Genomic DNA, 20,032 nt, shown 5'->3' on the forward strand with positions numbered 1-20,032 from the left:
TATGTATATATAACAATTTAGATACATATATATGTATCCATACATATATGTATCCATACATATATATGTATATATAACAATTTATATATATATGTAATTATCCTGGATATGCATACATGTATATATATATGTTGATATATGTTTTTTATATATACATATATATGACAATGAACTTACATCCAGGATGAACATACAAATATATGTATATATAAATTTATAAACATATACATTATATATAGAAATATAGGTGTATATGTATGTGTATATGTATATATAATTATGTTATGTATATATTCGTATATATAAAACTGAAATTTCAATGCAAAATTGGGGAAAAGAAGACAGATGTATTGCACATAAGCCTATGAAAGGATATTCAGTATCATCAGATCAGAGTTACGCTCCCACAAAGCCAAGAAATGCCAAAGATTACCTGCAACCACCAGTAACCGAGAGAGAGACACACAATAGTTTCTGCCTCAGGTCCTCTAGAATGAACCAACCTGATTTCAGGTTCCAACCTTCATCTCTGTGAGGGAATAAATTTCTGTTTTTTTAAGCCACCAAATTTGTGGTACTTTGTTATGGAAGATTCAGGAAACTAACATATAACAAATAACATACTTCTATTTTGAAAAATGGGTGTTTTATGAAACCATATTATTGACACTGTAATGGAGATTACCTTGCTACAATAATATAGCAACCTAATCCCTGTGGTCTGCTAAAGCTCTTACTAACCTTAAAAAATTGTAAAAAATAGTCTGAATACTATTTTTTAAATATATATTTATCTTTAAACAAGGTTACACAGGCTATTTGATAATTTGTGACAGTCAGAAATCAATTCCTATTCAATGAGTTTTCCTAAAGGGAAGAAAATGAGTCATGGAACCTTTACCAGGCATAAAGCTTAGAAAGAAAAAAAAGGCAGATGACCCTGTCTGATATTAGCCGTCATCTTTGTCTTCCAAATGTTGCTAAAGAAGAAGCCGAAAACACTCGACACAGCGTTAGTCTACGCATGTGCCTAAGGTGCTAACACTGGTTAGGAGAAAAGGGGCTTCCTAGCCAAAATTTTGCAAATTCTAAGCTAAATAAAATTAAAAATATTTTTATGAAAAGACATATGAGGTTCATCAGTGTGCTGATATATATCATGACACATTTAAACAGAATATAGCAGACTCTTTTCCATGTTTATTTTAACCTAGAATCTTCTGTGAAGACAGTTTCATGAAACTGAGCCTCTCACTTCAGGGGAGAAGCAACTTAGAATATTCCTTCTACTGATGTTTCATTGGGCCAGTTTGGAAGGGATGGGTCTCTACCTATTCTTCTAAGAATGTGACAATCACATTCTTCTATTTTTAAGCGTCTCACCTTTAAAAGAAATGTTACCTTTGATCCATAAATTATTTCCCGTCTCTACTGTGTATACTTTAGGATCTAAGATGTCCTATTCAGTATAAAATTTTAAAAATCACACTGAGTAGTCTTTTATTCTTGATTCACCAGATCACCACTACCATAATGCTTTATCTTCTAAATCATTTCTACTTTCTTTACCGTGGATATGAAGCCTATTTATTGGGGTGGAACCATAAGAAACAACCGATATTCAACTTATGAAAGTGGCAATTTCATAAGCTTTAACCTAATACACTGATGTTATTAGAGTCAACACAGTTTCCACGATGGTCGATTTATCAAAGAGCCTTAGCCAATGCAAGAATTTGGCTTAATGCTTTTATAAATAGGCTACATGGTTGACAGGAGAGATCACTTATGCTTATAAATGATACCAAGTTGGCCAAGATTGACAGTATCTTGTAGAGCCAGGCAGGAATGCAAAATGATGCAATCAATTTGACAGAGTAATGTGCACTGAATGGAATAAATTCCAATTAAGATACTTGCAAAGTTTTTTTTATAACATAGAATAATTTATTTAATAAATGCAACAGAAATAGAAACTAAAACTTTTATGGACTGGACCACATAAAGAGCAATTTTAAAGTCACAGCCAATCACAGATTCAGGCTCTGCTGACCATGCCCAAATGGGCAGCCTCCAAGCCATTCATAGTGACCAACTATCTAGACCTCATCCCTTAGAGTTCAGCTACCATGTTGAATCAGATCAATTTCGTTTCATGTGGCCTATAAGTTTTAGGCAGTAAGACATAATTCTTCTATGGTTACTCTTCTGTAACCCATTCAAAATCTGTTCAATTTTCAAGGGCCAGTTAACAGTCAAGGAAGTCCAGAGAGTCTCCGCTCTTATGTCTATAGGTCATAGACTATGTTGCTCAACTTAACTCTAGGTAACAATCACTTCTGGCTGACAATCACATCAGCTTCTTTGTTTATTAGGCTTGACTTCGAAGTCTGTAAGTTCTTTGAGGACAAGAACCAAGTACTGCACATATTTTGTACTTCTGTCAGACTAATGTGTGATCAATAAAAACATTAGTAGGCTCCATCAAGCAGGACTTAATCACATTACTTATCACAGCAATGAAAACAACTTTAACATGCATTAAAGTAAAATGACTATTGAGAATATTAAAAATTGAGAAATTTCTGTGAAGGCGGATGAATATTAAACAAAATAGATACATATTTTATATCCATATTACTGAAGTTGCTATTTAATATGTCCATAACTTTAAGTACATGCTTAATTTGAGTAACTATAAGGCTGGTGTTTAGTTTAGGAGAGTTTCATGTAAGAGCCCTTACTCAAAGCTTGTGGTTTAACTATATCTTTATATAAGATATAGTTAAGTAGAAATATTTTTTACCGGACTTTTGTCTCTTAAATACTGAGATGCTGGATAGAATATTTTTTCAGTGCTGAATTTTGTGACCATGTGATTTATTAGGCTTTTTATGTATTATCCTAATGCTTTAGAAATTAATGTTTTTATAATCATTTATCAGTTGATTATTGAAATAAAGTTCTTATATTCCATTACATTGTATATAATAGCATTACCCCTCAGCCACTGTGATATACATGAGTTTAAATTTATTATAGCTCAGTCCCAAATCAGTGTCACTGTTAAGAGTATGTGTTACAATAATGGTTATCTCTGGAAAACAATTTGAGTCTGACTAGATGTTGTTCAATCCCCAGGCCATGGTAAGTGTAACTGTGGCAAGTGCAAGTGTGACCAGGGATGGTATGGTGACGCTTGCCAGTACCCAACTAATTGTGACCTGACAAAGAAGAAAAGTAACCAAATGTGCAAGAATTCACAAGACATCATCTGCTCTAATGCAGGTAAGAAGTATATCCTGTGAAAATTCTTTTCTTCTTTTTATTCATGTATGCATTGTGTTTTGAATACTCTGTGAAAATTCTTAAGTTAAATAATCAAATTTTGTTCTTAATGGAAATATGTGGGCATGGAAAAATGTCAAACCTCTGAGTGAGTCTATTTTTTTTTTTTTTTTTGAGACAGAGTTTCACTCTTGTTACCCAGGCTGGAGTGCAATGGCGCGATCTCGGCTCACCGCAACCTCCGCCTCCTGGGTTCAGGCAATTCTCCTGCCTCAGCCTCCTGAGTAGCTGGGATTACAGGCACGTACCACCATGCCCAGCTAATTTCTTGTATTTTTCATAGAGACGGGGTTTCACCATGTTGACCAGGATGGTCTCGATCTCTTTACCTCGTGATCCACCCGCCTCAGCCTCCTGAGTAGCTGGGATTACAGGCGTGAGCCACCGCGCCCAGCCCTGAGTCTACTTTTGAATATGTTTTTTAGAAGTGAAATTCAGATAAATCAATAGAAAAAAAAATGCCATCTTGCTGAGACTAGCAAGTTTAATACTTTCCAGCTGTTCCAAATGCCTCCTTCTAGCAGGATGTTCATTGGAAATAACCCCCAAAAATGTTTCATGTAAATTGTGAGCCATGATTTTGAATACTGGATTAAATCTCTTAAAAAGGATTTACATAAACTGACTTAATTATTTTCTGTTACAGATCAAGGGTGTTTTGAATTTTTACCTTCACAAAATAGAATGAAATATTTTAAATTTGATAGAAGTTTCAGATACACTGGTTATAGAGCTCATTGAAGGATATAGTCAACAGCAATATTTTTTGTTGGATTGAAATATTTTTTTATTTCATAGAAGTTATTTGAAAACATTTTTTCCAAATTATAGAGATGCTATTAAAATTGAGTAGCAAAGTCATATAAAAGAGTTGCAGTTTAGGTTTCAATGGTATTTAGTGAGTGTTACTATAATTAAATATTATTTTTACATCTGAGCATGTGAAGCCTCAAAATCAGTTCTTCTCAACTGTGGTTAAACATCAGCATCCCAAGGGGAATGTAATAAAATGTCAGTTCTCATGTAGTACACCAGAGGTTCTGTTTCAATTGTTTTGATGTGTGGCCTAGACTTTTGTGGGTTTTTTTAAAGCTCTCAGGGTGATTTTAATATTGATCGAGTGTGTGACCCATTGCTCTAAATGCTACAGGTGAGCATTTGACTACTTGAATGGATATCTTTCTTCTTGAAGCTCACATTGCTTGTAGGGCCCATCTCTAACCAGAGCTGGGAATTTCCCACAGTCTGATTTCAACAAATTGCATGGTTTAGACTGAGCTCAGTAAAGGTGTTTTGCTGATAGGAATCAGAACTGTATCCAGAGCGAGGTGTGAGTGGATCAGTCAGCGATCATGAGAAATGATCTTAGCAGTTAGGCTCCTTTCTGTGTTCATAGTGTCATGGTGTTCTCCTCATATTTCTCCAGCACTTCAGTCCTTCTTCTTAGTAGGATTTCTCTATTTCTAATTCATAACACCCACCCCTCCAAACACACACACACACACACACACACACACACGCACAAACACACACCCCATAGCCTCTTTCATCTTTAAAAATATTATTCATTTCAAACTTATTTCAGTAACAAGATTCGAAGTCTGTCTTGGGTTTGAAATCTATTTGGGGATGTACTTATTTATTGTTTGATAATCCAGAGGTTTTTTTTAAGAACATTAAAATCAAATGTGGTAAAGATGTTTAATATTAAGGAATCTAAACATGTAACCCATTACATTGACATATCTTAAAGGAGAAAACATACAGAATTGTTTCCATAGATGACAAAACATTTGATTTTTCTAGGACATCTGTACTCTATCATTTTTTAAGCATGGATGCAATACCTTTATGTAATCTGTCATTCATAATCTGACTTAGTCGAATGACCCAATAATGTCCTCGATAGCACTTTCCTCTCTTTACGGGATCCAGTCTATGGAAAATGTTAAGTTTACATCTCTCTTCAGTCTTCTTTATTCTGGACCATTTCCACAGACTTTGGCTTTAGAGCATTGAAACTTGTGAAGAAAATTGTCACCATTTTATTAAAAAGAAAAGTGTACTTATTTTGGATTTGTCTGATGCCTCCCCATGATTCGATTCATAATACACATTCTTAGGTAAAACACTAGAGATATGGTTTTGTGTTCTTGAAATGTTCCATTTGGAAGCACATGATGTCCATCTGCTCATATTGGTGATGTCAGTTTTGATGAGCTGGTCAAGGTGTTGTCTGGTGTCTCAGCTGTGTTATTTTTCACTTACTCTATTCACAAAAGTTCATTTGGTGAGGAAACACTTTAAAACCATACATGTATCACATTCCTCACTAAAATTACCCTAGATTTATCATCCGTTGATGACAATCACCTGACGCAGTATTGACAATGATGATTAGAAAATGATGATTTATGAACTTTAACATTCTCTCCGAATCAACTAGTTGGCACTCAGCGTTCCATCACAAACAGGAATTAGCTCTCATTTACCAGTTATTTGATATTTCATTTACTTAGTGATTTATTATCATCTAGAAGCACAATTCTTATTTCAGTGATTTGTTATTCATTTTTTTACATAATTATTCTGGTGCACAGAGTTTTTCAGATTAGGTATTAGAGCTCATCAAGCTAGCTTTTGTGTTATTATGACATGCCTCCCTTGTTTATTTGTTTTGTTTTTGCAATTCTTTAATTGTTGGCATAATAACATATTCCAGGGTCATACTGGACCTTCACTGTGCCTTTGAAATCAGCCACTTATCCAAAGAGCCCTGATTCCTGTTAGTGAAAATGGTATTTGAATAAAAATTGTGAGCACTAGGCATGCTTATTTCCACTGAAGTGTATTTGCTTCTTGGGCCTTTCTGCAAACAGGCTCGTGTCAAAAAGGTAGATTGAAGCACAGTACAATTTTTATTTTATCTGAGCAAACAATGATTCATGAATCAGGCAGCTCCAAATCAGAAGTGGTTCAGGAGCTTCACTGAGGGAATGTGAGTGGGAGGCTTTTATAGGATGAACAGAAAAAGAAAGCAAAGAAAAACAGTTGATTGGTTAACGTTATACAGTTGCCTTATTTGATCTATCCTGTTGGAAAGTCCCTAGTTATATAATTATAAGTTTGTTGGTTGCATCTGACTGGTAGAGCTTAAGTTCTGTTTTTCTTCAATGTAGACATTTACAAGAAGTAAGGTAAGTTTCACTTATTTTTACATATTAGACAAGGTTAGGATCAATTATGAGACCTTACTGGCTTAGTCTGCTCAGGGAATTTTTAGGTCTTATTTCCATTTTTATTTTTTTGACACTAGTAAATATATGCCTGTGCATATATACACAAATACCTATGCACATGCCAGCACAGATATGCATGAACACATACACAAACATGCATGTTTTAGAAATCACGGATTTACATCAATACATCTAATTTCAGTCTATCCTTAGAGAATCACTTGTTTTCTCCATTCTATATTTGCATGTTCCATTTTCTCAGTGAGAACCCTGGCTCCCAACATCACCAACATATATACTTATTTGCTCAATTCTATACTGCATTTCTAGTTACTTTTTATAAGTGCTGCAGACACACCACTAGACAAAGCAAATCTACCAAAAGAGATCAGGATTTGCAGTCCACCCCTCTCCACTCCCCAACTCTCACTTTGCCTTAGTCATGCCCAAGATTGGGGTATGTAGTCAAATGCTGTGTTTGTAAGTTATCAGATTTCTTTTATTTTCTTCTCTTTCAGTGTGGTGATGGTACTCATTTGAAATACAATTTAGCTTATTTATTTCAGATCACTTTCAATTTTAGGTTTTATAATCCCTTCCCATCTGTATTAATATCTTTTATAAGATATAGAACACTAACATACTTCTAAAAGTCAAAACTATGCAGAAAAGCATACTGAGAGAATCCCCACTCTCTTCATCAAATCTTGCACCATGCTTACCCTCATCTTACAGATAACCAGCTTTCTTGCTTTCTGACCTCTTTGTGCATGTGTTTCTTTTTGTGTAAAAGTAAATAGACATATTTGTGTGTTATCGTTTTTCATTTTTTTTCCTGCAAAAATAGTCGTGCATTCCAAATGTTCTTTTGTTCTCTGCTTTTACCACACAACATAATCTCCTGCAATTCACTTCAAATCAGTTCATAGAAATCCTTCTTGTTATTTTTTCAAAAGCATAGGACTGGATTCTATGTAGCAATGTAATTTATACAATCTACCCCTTATGTTTGATCATTTAGGCAGGTGCCAATATTTTGGATTGTAAATAATACTGCACAGAATGATCTGTTGTGAACCTATTTTTATATTTTTGGAGGTGTATATTCAAGGCATTACTAAAAATGCTGTCGGCCAAAAGGTACATTTATATTCAATGTTACATTTAATCTTTTCCATCTAATTTATTCTCATATAAATATCTAAGCCTTTCATGTTTACTTGGCAATCTCATTCTCACCTGTTTTATTTTAGTAATCACTTCCACCATCCAAGTTCAGGACCACGTCCTCCAAATTGCAATAGCCTATGGAGTCTTTCTACTGATCTTTCCCTTTCATATCACAATGTGGTTAAGTAGCTTGGAGCAGAAGGCGAAGAGGAGTTAAATGGATTGGGGAATGGGACTGAAGGGCAGGATGAGACAGAGCTGGGGACCAAGGTGTTCCAGAAGCTAACTTTGTGGGAAGCCTAGAAGGGTGAGGTCCAATGTGCAGAGCAGGATGAGGCCCTGGCACCATTGTACAGGGATGTGGGCTGGTGTATATGTCTGGTCGGTCATCCTAGAAAGAGTCAGGTCTGTTGGGCACTGTGAATAATCAGAGCTAAAATACTCTAGTGTAAGGGAGAAGACCAATCCTAGAGGCTGAGTTAGCTGGCAACCGAAAGAGAAGCCGTGTGTCACAGCATGAGCACAGGAGTCTGGAGCTTTTGCCTAGGCACCCATATGCCATGTCTTGGAGGCTCAGTTGTGAATTCTGCTTGATGGGTGAGACAGGAAGTCTCAGAGCTGTTGTAAACTTCCCACATCAGCCAGGAATGGTTTAGATGTGTGGATGAGAGAGAGCTGCCTGTGGGGACTTCAGTGAGGAGTCGTTGATTTCAGAGGCAGAGGCTGTTGCTTCCCATCTTTTCTGAAAAAACTTCCCCACACACAGCCCTAACCAAGTGAGTTTCTGCTCTTATGTTATAGATGGGAGACCCATATTATATATGGCTACACATAGAACATTATATGGATTTATATTTGTATTTATAAAACAAAACATATGACACAAAGGTTTTTGCAATAGACTTGTGGCAAATGCTATACAAAATGTATTGATAAGGTATCTCTTTTTTCTGCTCTGTGATTTACTTAACTTTAAGCATCTCATTATTTTCTATAGCACCTAGTTCCTTGCCAATAACATAGATAGATAACAAGAAAGCTTAATGGTTGGATATGTGGGTGGCTGGGAGGCAGAATGAATAAATGTGAAAATGAAAAAGAAGGATGATAATTAGATAACAAAATCTATATGAAGCAATAGCATAAATTATAGCTTAGATTTCAAATTACTTTTATGAATTGATATAGCTTTTAGGAAAAAAAATAGAAGAAAATTAAGTTTAATAACAGAAAAATTCTCATGAGTATTTGCAAAGTAGAAAAATAAACTCAAGTTCTGCAAAATCACCATTTATATGTAACTGTGAGAGAAAAATTTATAGATTATAGTGAATTGCAAGTGTTCTGGGTAACAGAATCATGCAGAAGATATGAAAACAAGGATATTGTCAGCATCCATAAATATATTTCCTGGAGAAAATGTTTGGAAATGTGACTAATATACTCTGTATCTTAATGAGATCAGAGGAAGAACCCTGAATCTTCTCAAGTCCTGTGTACTAGGTTCAGCAGTGCTTCTAGAAACATGACTGGGGACATATTCGTTACTTGGTCCTGGCAGCAGCTCTATGAAGCAGAGATTATTTGCTTATAAGGAATCTGGGAATTAGAAATGAAAGCAGTGCCCTTAAAAATGCATAGCTCATGAGGATTAAAACTCTGAGGCCAGGTGTGGTGGCTCACGCCTGTAATCCCAGCACTTTGGGAGGCTGAGGCAAGCAGATCGCAAGGTCAGAAGTTTGAGATCAGCCTGACCAACATGGTGAAACTCCGTGTCTCTTGAAAATAATAAAATTAGCCTGGCGTGATGGTGTGCACCTGTAATTCCAGCTACTCGGGAGGCTGAGGCAGGAGAATCACTTGAACCTAGGAGGTGGAGGTTGCAGTGAGCTGAGATCACATCACTGCACTTTAGTCTGGGTGACAGAGTGAGATTCCATCTCAAAAAGTAAAAAAAAAAAAAAGAAAAAGAAACAGACTCTGAATTCAGCTACAGCTCTACCTTAGTCACAAGTTCATGCTCTTTCTAATACATCACATATAGATTTGCCAATATCTAGTAATTCAAACTAAATTGTCAACAGCATCTTTGGTTCCTCCCCATCCTTCACCCTGTACACTCAGTCAGTCACCAAATGCCTTCTACTCTTTCTCCCAAAAATATTCCCAAATGTATTTGTTTCTTTATAAACTCATCGCTTCATGTGTCTAGCCACTGACTTCATTCCTGCAGACAAATCTAACAGCCTTTTAACTTATTTCCTTGTATCCACTTTTGCTGCATTTCAGTTCATTCTCCATATGACAGCCAGAGTAATCTGGTAAAAAGTCATACCTGATCACTGGACTCCATTGCTTCTGTGTCTTCCAATTATTGTTGGATTAAAGCTGGAAATCTTTAACATGACCTGTAAGACTTCCATGAACTGCACCTCGAGTTGCTTTCTTCATTTCATACCACTTTTCATGCTGTTCTGTATACCTCAATCCCATGTGATGTTTTCCCTTCACCTCCTCTTTTCTCGCTGCGCCTGTCTATTGTCTAGTGGTGGACGTGAGCCTCTTTGCCATCTCACTTCTCTTAGCTATGCTTTTTCACTTGGCTTTCAGTTCTCAGCTACTTCCTCAGGGACTCTGACTTTGACCTCCTGGTCTCAGTTAAATCCCCTTGCTATGTGCTTCTGCAATACTTTGCACTTCTGTATTTATTTTATCACATTGGTTCTTACTCACATAAAACTCTGAGAGGAAGATTATGGCTGATGTCATCCCTGTCGGATTTTCAGAGTCCAGGGTCATTTCTCGTGGTGATCAAGTCTTGGTTGAGACATGTTGATGGCTGTGATGAACATTAAAACTCAAAATATATACATGAAAAAGAAAGTTTCTTAAGTGGGCATTCTATCTCTCAATATTATTTGGATGCAATACTAATATTGGCGAAATTAATTATGGGGGATGCGGTAGAATCTTCAGATTTGGATGACTATGTGGCTTGTAGTAGACCAGATGTCTACAGTACCTTTCTAATTCTGAGTTCCCCTGAGAATCTGGTAAGGTCCCAGGAATCCATGCCTTAATCCACTCTGGTCCCATTATTATAAGGACATGTGTATCAGTACAAGTTAATGCTGAGGAGGGGAAATTATCAGGGGCATATATGATTTTTACTTATGCATTTGACAATAAATTATTTCCACAAATATTTATTACATAAATAGTAAGTTCAAACATTGTGCAAAGCATTGAATAAATACTGGCGAGGAAAATAAGCAAGGTTTCTTCCCTTACAAAGCTTAGATTTTTCTGCTTTATTTCACATCAGACCCAGGTGTGATCAGAAGACATTCGTGCATTGGTTGGATGGCTATGTGTAAAGTAGCTCTGAACTAGAAGCAGTCAAATTTACCTTCAATAAATGATTAGAGGTCCATAATAATAGCTGTGTGATATAAAATACAACTGCCATGCAAAAATAACCTCAAGAAAAAATAGCATGCGCTTTACCTTATCATACACACAGAAATACCTAATCGAAATATTAGAGATGGCATAAAAATTCATTAATTTTATATGCATATAACAATCTTTTTTGTTTTAATGATTTAGGTACATGTCACTGTGGCAGGTGTAAGTGTGATAATTCAGATGGAAGTGGACTTGTGTATGGTAAATTTTGCGAGTGTGATGATAGAGAATGCATAGATGATGAAACGGAAGAAATATGTGGAGGTATGTATATCGACTCTAGAAATTAATAAAAGTACCTGGTTTTTCACCTATTTCATTGTTCTCCTATTTATACATCAATTTCTGTGCTAGATGTACTAATTCAATTTAAACCTATGTTTATCTGGAAAATATTTCACATAAGGAAGGTGAGACTGTGGCCTTCAGGGTAGACTAGTACTCTTTAAATGCAAAGCCAAATTGTCCCCAGAGGAGAGCTGTGTCATTCTGGCAAGAGGCCAACTGCATAGCTCTGAAGTAGTCCTAGTGGAATACCATTTCCTCTGCTCACCTTAGCCACTTTTATTCTCCTTTCTCCTTCTCTCTTAAGTGTATATTTTCATTTCTTTCTTTTTCCCTTTCTAAAACATGAACAATAGTCTCATGTCCTGCTGGGGACATTGAAGGTCCACAGGATTATTAGCCTAGAGTTTACCTCCCCATCTCTGTCCCTACATATTTAGATAACATTTTCCTTTTCTAGTATCACCTTTACTCCATTCATTTTTCTGTTGTACCAGTTCTTGCATGTTTGCTGGTGACAAATTCTGCAATAATTGCTTTACATTCATTATATTTTGCCTCATAATATCACTCTAGGATAAGAATTACATTTATCCACATAGACAGATTTGGAACCTGGGACTTGGATAAATTAGGTAATGAACCCAGGTTCAGTTCACCAATGATGGTAGAATTTAGGCTCATGTCTATGTGACACCAAAGTCTGTGTTTCTAATGCTTCACCACTCACGACTGCATCCGTGCCTTGGAGCTCAGAGCTCCACAATAGGAGTCTCTCCTCAACATTTGCAGTTTTCATCTCTTCTGCTCGCCAACCTCCAAGCCTGTGCCTGGAGTTTCCATTTGCAACCTTGACTGGCATAGGAAAAGGAAAGTAGAAAGTAGTGAGAATCAATCGGTTTAGGTAAATTCTTCTTTGCTATGATCAAACTGATATTTCACTCCTGTCTGATGGCATTCCAGTTGATGGAATACTGCTCTGCATGCAGAAATGGTAGTTTTGGAAGTGTTGTTTTCCTGGAAGAATTAGAGCCCGGTGGGGCCAGGTGGAACCAGAGACCCCTGAGAAAGTGTGGCTAGCATATGACAAGCTTTTTCCTTTGTTTACATTTCTGTAGCTTCAATTCCTCTGAGTCATCCAAATATATTTATTTTAGGCCTGGTTGGCCCTTCCTCCTTGGTCTCCTGGCTGCACAACTCACCTGGATAGAACAAACACCGAAATCTTATTTTCATTTTTCCAAGTCAATGACCTAAGCTAGATGCTGCTCAGACAATTCTCTCCTAAAGGACTCAGTCCAAAAATAATTAGATCAGTTAGACAAATTCATCCACAAATATTATGTATGTCCTCTAGATGTTTAGTTTCCAATTATTACAGATAAAGGAAAAAAAGGAAGGGAACATACTTTAGGGCCAGTCTGTTGTTTAGACACCACCAAAGCAGAGTCTATTTGCATGTATAAATAGAAAAATGTAACTTGAAACAACACAACAGAAACTGTTTAACTTTCAACCTTTCTAGCTGTTATTTCCATTTGTTTGAGGCTTAAGCAATTTCATGGTGCAAAGTCTCTGACCAAGGACACCAGCACTCCAGTAAACACCCTCTGGGGGTGACATTGCCTGGGATTGTAAATCTTTCCATGTGTCATTCACATGAAACAAATCTGCTGAGAGATGGTTCTACAGTTCATCAGTGAAGCAGGACAAATAGAGATTTTCTTGCTCTATCAGTTTGCACAAAGCAAAGAATTATGTTTATTATCTGGAATGTGTATTGTCCTAAAGCACACATTTTAATCTCAATTATTCAGATGTGTCTTGTTCAATATTTTTGTTTGAGTTATACGGATATCTGTTTGATTTTCCATGTCTGCATACAGGTATATTGTTACATAATTTTTGCTTCCTTATTTACCTCTAACTCAAAAGTTTCTTAGTAAAACCCTAATTCAATACTAAATTGTATAAATATTTAAAGAATTTGGATGTGAGAAATATAGATTTTTGATCATTTGTTAATATAGTAATCCTTACATATGTAGCACCTTCTGTATAAATTTTCTGAAATTACAGAGAAAATAAATCCTGTAATCTGAAAAGGTAATTGAGTCTTACAAACATGACTCCTAAAGAAAGCAATCAGTATACATTCTTGCTTTTTTGTCAGTGTAATCATTGAGTTCTTGAGGCCTGTGATACATCACTAGGATGTGATTTAATTCTGTGTGCAAGTGGACACCATTTTTAAGTTCATCAATAAAATATATAGATTAAATCACTAATTAAATCACTTGGCAGCCTTTGTGTTTGCTTAAGTAAACAAATTTAAAATTTAAATTCATTGTGGAAATGGTCATTGATTGTTAGGTTAAGAAGTGATTTTCTTTGAATATTCCAATTATAACTCATTTAGACAAAATCATGGCACTGGGTTCCTGTCTCTTTCGCTCTGTCTCATTATAGCGCTCTTTCTGTTCATTGTTCATCTCTGTCTCTGACTCTTGGAGGTATGCCTTCTTGATGGAAGTCTCATCTCCTGGACATGAATAGCATAGGAGACCAGAATATTCTGTTGTATTTCCTGCTTCTTATGTGAGTTTTACAGGTCCTAATAATGTTCTTGCCTTTGGCCAGAGATACTATAGTGTTAGAATGATAAATATGCTTTGAAGATAATGAAAAGTAGTCTCATAATCAGTTTTGCATACTCTTTTGGGGATTTTGGCTTTAAGAGAAGAGAGATGGAAAGAACAAAAGACGTTAGCCATAGACTGATAAAACACAAACTCCTGTAACACAGAGAGAATAGACTAAAAACAAAACAAGAACAAGGACATACATTTATGCTTAGGTGATATAACTACAAAGATGATATTTTGGGATAAATACCATCTTTGGGGAATTTGCAGAAGGATTGCTAGACATGGATGAGGAAAGCATGGATGTGACAATTTACTACAGATGGCTTGGAGGCAAGTGCAGATGAACAGGTAACAGGTTACACAGAGGTGGGGGCTGAAAGGAGGGCGTCTGGACACAAAATGATGAGTGTCCTTACCTGTCATTTCTATCCTCTTGACAAGTAGAATGGGAATTTGATTGTGAAGCCAAGGGTCCATGGTGTTTTATTTGTCTAAATAATGATTAAACATGGACTAGGCTGAAAACCTGTTTCTTTCACATGGTGGAACACAATAGCTTGTGAGACACAGTTGAGAGTTGAGGGAAAAGATGAAATATTTCTTCTGCTTTAAAGAGTTGTTTGACCATTCATAACGTGTATCTCAGTAAATATGCACCACTGGTTTCTCAATAGTTGATTTCAAATGAAATGTTTTAATAACAAATTCAAGAAATGTCCTTAGAGTGAATGCTCACATCTATTTGGGTTCAATGCATGCATTTGAGATGAAAAAGTAATAGACTCTCATGGTCATTCATGTCATTTCTTTAAAAATACTTTTAATCAGCTCCCTGTCCAGGCCAAGTTAAAGGGCACTTTGCTCTTTTTGTATAATTAAGCAGGTATAAGCACAACCATGATGTGTTTGGAGAAAGCTGTATAATTTGATTATTTTAGGCAAGGAATGTAGAGCTTTGACATTATTTAAGAAGGCAAAAATGATCACAAAGAGATAGAAAGTTAATTCTGCTTGTGAAAGTTGCTTTTTTCCTCACTGTATAAAATTCATTTTGGGTAAAGGCCATGGGAAGTGTTACTGTGGAAACTGCTACTGCAAGGCTGGTTGGCATGGAGATAAATGTGAATTCCAGTGCGATATCACCCCCTGGGAAAGCAAGCGAAGATGCACATCTCCAGATGGCAAAATCTGCAGTAACAGAGGTGTGTCATTCATACATGTTACTACATAATGGGAAGGCAAACAAAGCTTTTAATTGTTAACACTTCTTTTCTCTGTATTTCCTCTAGTGGGGAGGAAGTTATCTTCTAATCATTTACTTTGATATAAATCAACATTTACTATACCAACAGTCTTTTCTGTCTTGTATTTTATTGAGTAGAGAAGAGAAAGATAAGAAACTTGCTGTCATTCTTTAAGCTTCACTGAACAAACAGTTAACTTAGGGACTGTAATTTCTTTGGCGGCCCTCCAGAAATAGCACAGTACAGATAAAAGGCAATTCTTGTAGATACTTCTGTTAAATGTCTCTTGACTAACAGAACCAACTACAGCATGAGCATCTAATTATCCAGAGAGCATTCAGAAAACCCTCTTGTCTTAATTATGAGTAAATGGAAGGCTTGGTTGAAATGCAGAATTGATATGGACTAATTTAACTTCTGTATGCAATAATAAAAATGTGATATTGAACATAATAGTTATGGAAAGTATATATCTAATAGCTATATGAAATGTAGACCAACTTTACAAAGGAGTTTAACAAAATACATTAATATTGCTAAACTGTAACTTAAAGGTAGTTAAGTAGCTGTTGATATCAAATCAAACAAATTAAACAGTTTTAAAATTCCTTGAAGATGCTTAATTTTCCCTTTGCTGTAGCGATAAAGAGAGCCATGCTAAACTTTTTATTGCCTATTTGATGAAATTAAAAAGTGAATATACTTCTTCTTTAAAACTATAAAAATCTAACCATAGCATACCATCTTTTAGAAATTGACATGGAGAAATAAAAGGTGCCACATTTCTTTACATAGAGAAAATAAATTAAAAAATACAGGAACTTGGAACAAAGTCATAAAGTCCTCTCTTTATGGGGACTAAATCTTACTATATATCATTCTAATTTACCTTATGCTTTCTTTTCATATATAAGGATGTGTTTTCTGCATAAGTCCTTTTTATGCAGTAGAATTCACACTCAACTTTTGTTAAGTATATGAAGCTTGAACTGTGGTACTGTGGAAAATGACTATTCAGCTGTCAACGAGAGAGAGGTGGAAAATGGAATTGGTTGGGCTGTGGATTAAATCAGGTTCTGCAGCAGAGTTATGTTGGCTGTTGGAGACGCGTCCTTCAGAAACATACTCTAAACCTCCTGCCTCCCACTTCCCTGTACTTGGAGCGTTCTGACCTGGAGATCTGGCATAGGCAGAATGAGAAGCAGCTTGCCTAAGTGAGGCTCTCAGCTTCTGAGAATCAGGGATACATGAAGACAGGGCAGAAGTGGGCACTGAGATGAGTCATTTTTTTTTTTTTCTTAAAAGGTGATACTGCTGTCTAACCTGAAAGCGTTTCTGTATCATTGCATCCCTAGGTAACAGAAAGATGCTGGTCCCCACACATACCTATCTTGCCTGCCTTTATCCCCACCTTCAAGGGCCAAAAAACCAATGTTGCAGACACAACTGTTAATAGAACAAATGTCATCCATTGCCCACCTGGTTACTCAGTTTCATATTGGACCCCTTTACACATGGCTGGAGAAGCTGCTGCTTTGTCACATCTGCATGGCTCCTAGTCCCTGTTCCTCCTGACCAAACCCATTTGTCCTATTATGAAAGCAATGCACATCCATTTTCAAAAATCTAGATACTAAAGTAGAGTACACAGAAAAATAAGAAAATGGCCCATAAGCCTAACATCCAGGTATAACCTCCTTTTACATTTTGGTACATGAGCATTCAGTCTGTATTTATTTATTAAAATTCACTTGTGTGGCTGCCCTATCCCTGTATTTCCTTCTTCCTAAAGAAAAAAATTGAATCATACTGTACATGCTGATTTGTAATTTTACACTTTTATTTCATGATATATGTTGCTTATTTTTCCATGTTTATGGAGCAAAAACCTAATTATCACTCAGTGATTGCATTGTAGTCATGATATGTGTGTACCATTACTGCACTCATTCTCCATTGATCAATATTTTGGTCACTAGTAGTTTTTTAAAAACATCAATACAACTATATTTTATATTTCTGAACACATACTTATGTGTACTTTTTCTTTCTGTTGGGTACATTAATTAAAGTGAGCTAAAAAGCTAAATAATAACACTGATATTAAAAAGTACCCCATCTCTACTAAAAAATACAAAAACTACCTGAGCGTGGTGGTGCACACCTGTAGTCCCAGCCACATGGGAGGCTGAGGCAGGAGAATTGCTTGAACCCGGGAGGCAGAAGTTGCAGTGAGCCAAGATCGCGCCACTGCACTCCAGCCTGGCAGCAGAGCGAGATCCTGTCTCAAAAAAAAAAAAAAATGTGCATATTGTAAAATCACTACCCAGAAAGTTGTACCATTTCATATTCCACTTCAGAGCAAGAAAATGATGTCCATTGTCCCACACCTTTACCAAGTCTGGATTCAAGCAATATTTTTCACCTCTGACTATCTGACATACAAAATAATTGCCAATCACAATTGTTTTGAAGATCTCCCACTGCTACCTGCCTAGTAGTAGTCAACTGAGTGATAAACATTTTTCATGTTTATCATAATTTCTGTATGAAATTTCCTATTGTTCTTTGCTTTTGTCTATTTCAGATTGGGAATATTAATTCTTTATGTATTGAATCCTAAGACTTATTTATATGTTTTTGAAAGTGTTCTTTGTCTTTTTAAATTATTTTTACATGCTAAAAATAATTTATTGAATTATTGTGTGAATACCAAATAAGTCTACATAATCATGCAGCTCTTTGAATTTTTACTAACAACACAGCCAGGACCGCGCCTGTAATCCCAGCGCTTTGGGAGGCCGAGGTGGGTGGATCACAAGGTCAAGAGATCGAGACCATCCTGGTCAACATGGTGAAACCCCGTCTCTACGAAAAATACAAAAATTCAGCTGGGCATGGTGGCACGTGCCTGTAATCCCAGCTACTCAGGAGGCTGAGGCAGGAGAATTGCCTGAACCCAGGAGGCGGAGGCTGCGGTGAGCCGAGATCATGCCACTGCACTCCAGCCTGGGTAACGAGAGCGAAACTCCGTCTCAAAAAAAAAAAAAAAAAAAAAAAAAAAGAAACAAACAGATTAACTACTTGTTTCACCTTTATCAGTCTTTTTTTTTTTTTTTATAGTGTTTTGTTTCCAACCAAACTTTTCAACTTTTGTGGAGGTTTTCAATTTCCTTTTTTAGTAATTGTGCTTTGGCAGTTTTGAACAAAAAGTTCAATTTTATTCTGTGGTTTTGTTTTGTACATTTAAATCTTTAATCCAACTGATACTTATTTTGATGTAAGAGGTAAGAAAAAGATTTAACTTTATGTTTCTATCAAATGATTAGCTGATTGCCCTAAAGACAGTTACCGATTATCCACACAAAGTAAATATGATTTACAGTTGGGCATTTCCCTCTGCAAATCTGCAAATGACCAAGTTTATATCTCTCAATCTGACCTCCTCTGTAATCTGGGCTCGTCTGATCTAGCAAATCTTACTTCTTAGTCTTTTTTTAACATGCACTTCAGGGTCCTGATGCCCATTCCCACCCTTCTTTGCTTAGTCTTGTTTCCTTGACTTTCCCTTAGTTCTGCCTCCAATGTCTCCTAGAACATTTCGTCTAATCCCTATATACCCAGTCCATCCACTGCTAATTACTCCAACCCTCACTGATCCTCTTGCTCCAACCCTCCTTGATCCTGTCCTCCAAATTCTTACAGCATTCATGTCTTAGTTTACAAAATTTTAGCACACTGTTCTTAGTGTTTGCTCGTTTTTCTTTCTAATTAGGTTTCCTTTTGCCAAATAGATTGCAAGCTTCTTGAGGGAAAGGATTATAACTTGTATAAATTGTTTTAGTATTATCTTTGAAGGAAACTAACACAATGCTAATGACACATTCCACCAACTCACATATTTATAGACACATATAATAACTTGTTTTACTTATTAAGGAATCTCTACTATCAATATCAGATGGTGTTTTTCCTTTTTAGAATATTTTTATCTGAATATATGTGTTTTTCAAGTACAAAGTAAGCAACAGAAAATGATAAACAATATGTGAAATGCTTTCTTTCATGATTTTTCTTGACTGGATTCTTTTAAAATTCTCCTTCCCACCCAGGGACTTGTGTGTGTGGTGAATGTTCCTGCCACGATGTTGATCCTACTGGGGACTGGGGAGATATTCACGGGGACACCTGTGAGTGTGATGAAAGGGACTGTAGAGCTGTCTATGACCGATATTCCGATGACTTCTGTTCAGGTAAGGGCTCTTTCAATTCCTATTTTTCTGGAGGGGGAGGTGGGGATTGTTAATGGATAAAAGAAAAGCAATTAGAAAGAATAAATAGGACCTACCATTTGATAGCACGGTAGGGTAACTATAGTCAATAACTTAACTGTGCATTTTAAAATATGTAAAGAGTATAACTGGATTGTTTGTAACACAAAGGATAAATGCTTTGTGTTACAAAGAAAGGGGGTGGATACCCCATTCTCCATGATGTGCTTATTTCACATTGCATGCCTGTATCAAAACATCTCATGTATCCCATAAATACATGGATCTGCTGTATACCCACAAATTTTAAAAAGTAAAGACTAAAAAACAAAAAAATACGTATTTCCCCGTTTTCAAGA

At 36.1% G+C, this 20,032-nt stretch overlaps 1 protein-coding gene across 3 annotated transcripts in view; it reads left to right on the forward strand.

Moving 5' to 3' along the window:
• Positions 1-20,032, forward strand: part of ITGBL1 (integrin subunit beta like 1) — a 256,601-nt gene that overhangs the window by 95,680 nt on the left and 140,889 nt on the right. For 2 of the 3 annotated variants that reach the window (XM_032246380.1, XM_032246379.1), the window contains exons 3-6: positions 3,142-3,288; positions 11,367-11,489; positions 15,220-15,360; positions 19,515-19,655. In XM_032246380.1, coding sequence (XP_032102271.1) covers positions 3,142-3,288; positions 11,367-11,489; positions 15,220-15,360; positions 19,515-19,655 — 552 coding nt within the window. The remainder of the gene's footprint in view (positions 1-3,141; positions 3,289-11,366; positions 11,490-15,219; positions 15,361-19,514; positions 19,656-20,032) is intronic. The other variant, XM_032246381.1, reaches the window with a different exon arrangement.

Source organism: Sapajus apella, unplaced genomic scaffold (assembly GCF_009761245.1).
Source record: "Sapajus apella isolate SASKATOON/1434 unplaced genomic scaffold, GSC_monkey_1.0 scaffold60, whole genome shotgun sequence".
Classification (NCBI taxonomy): Eukaryota; Metazoa; Chordata; class Mammalia; order Primates; family Cebidae; genus Sapajus; species Sapajus apella.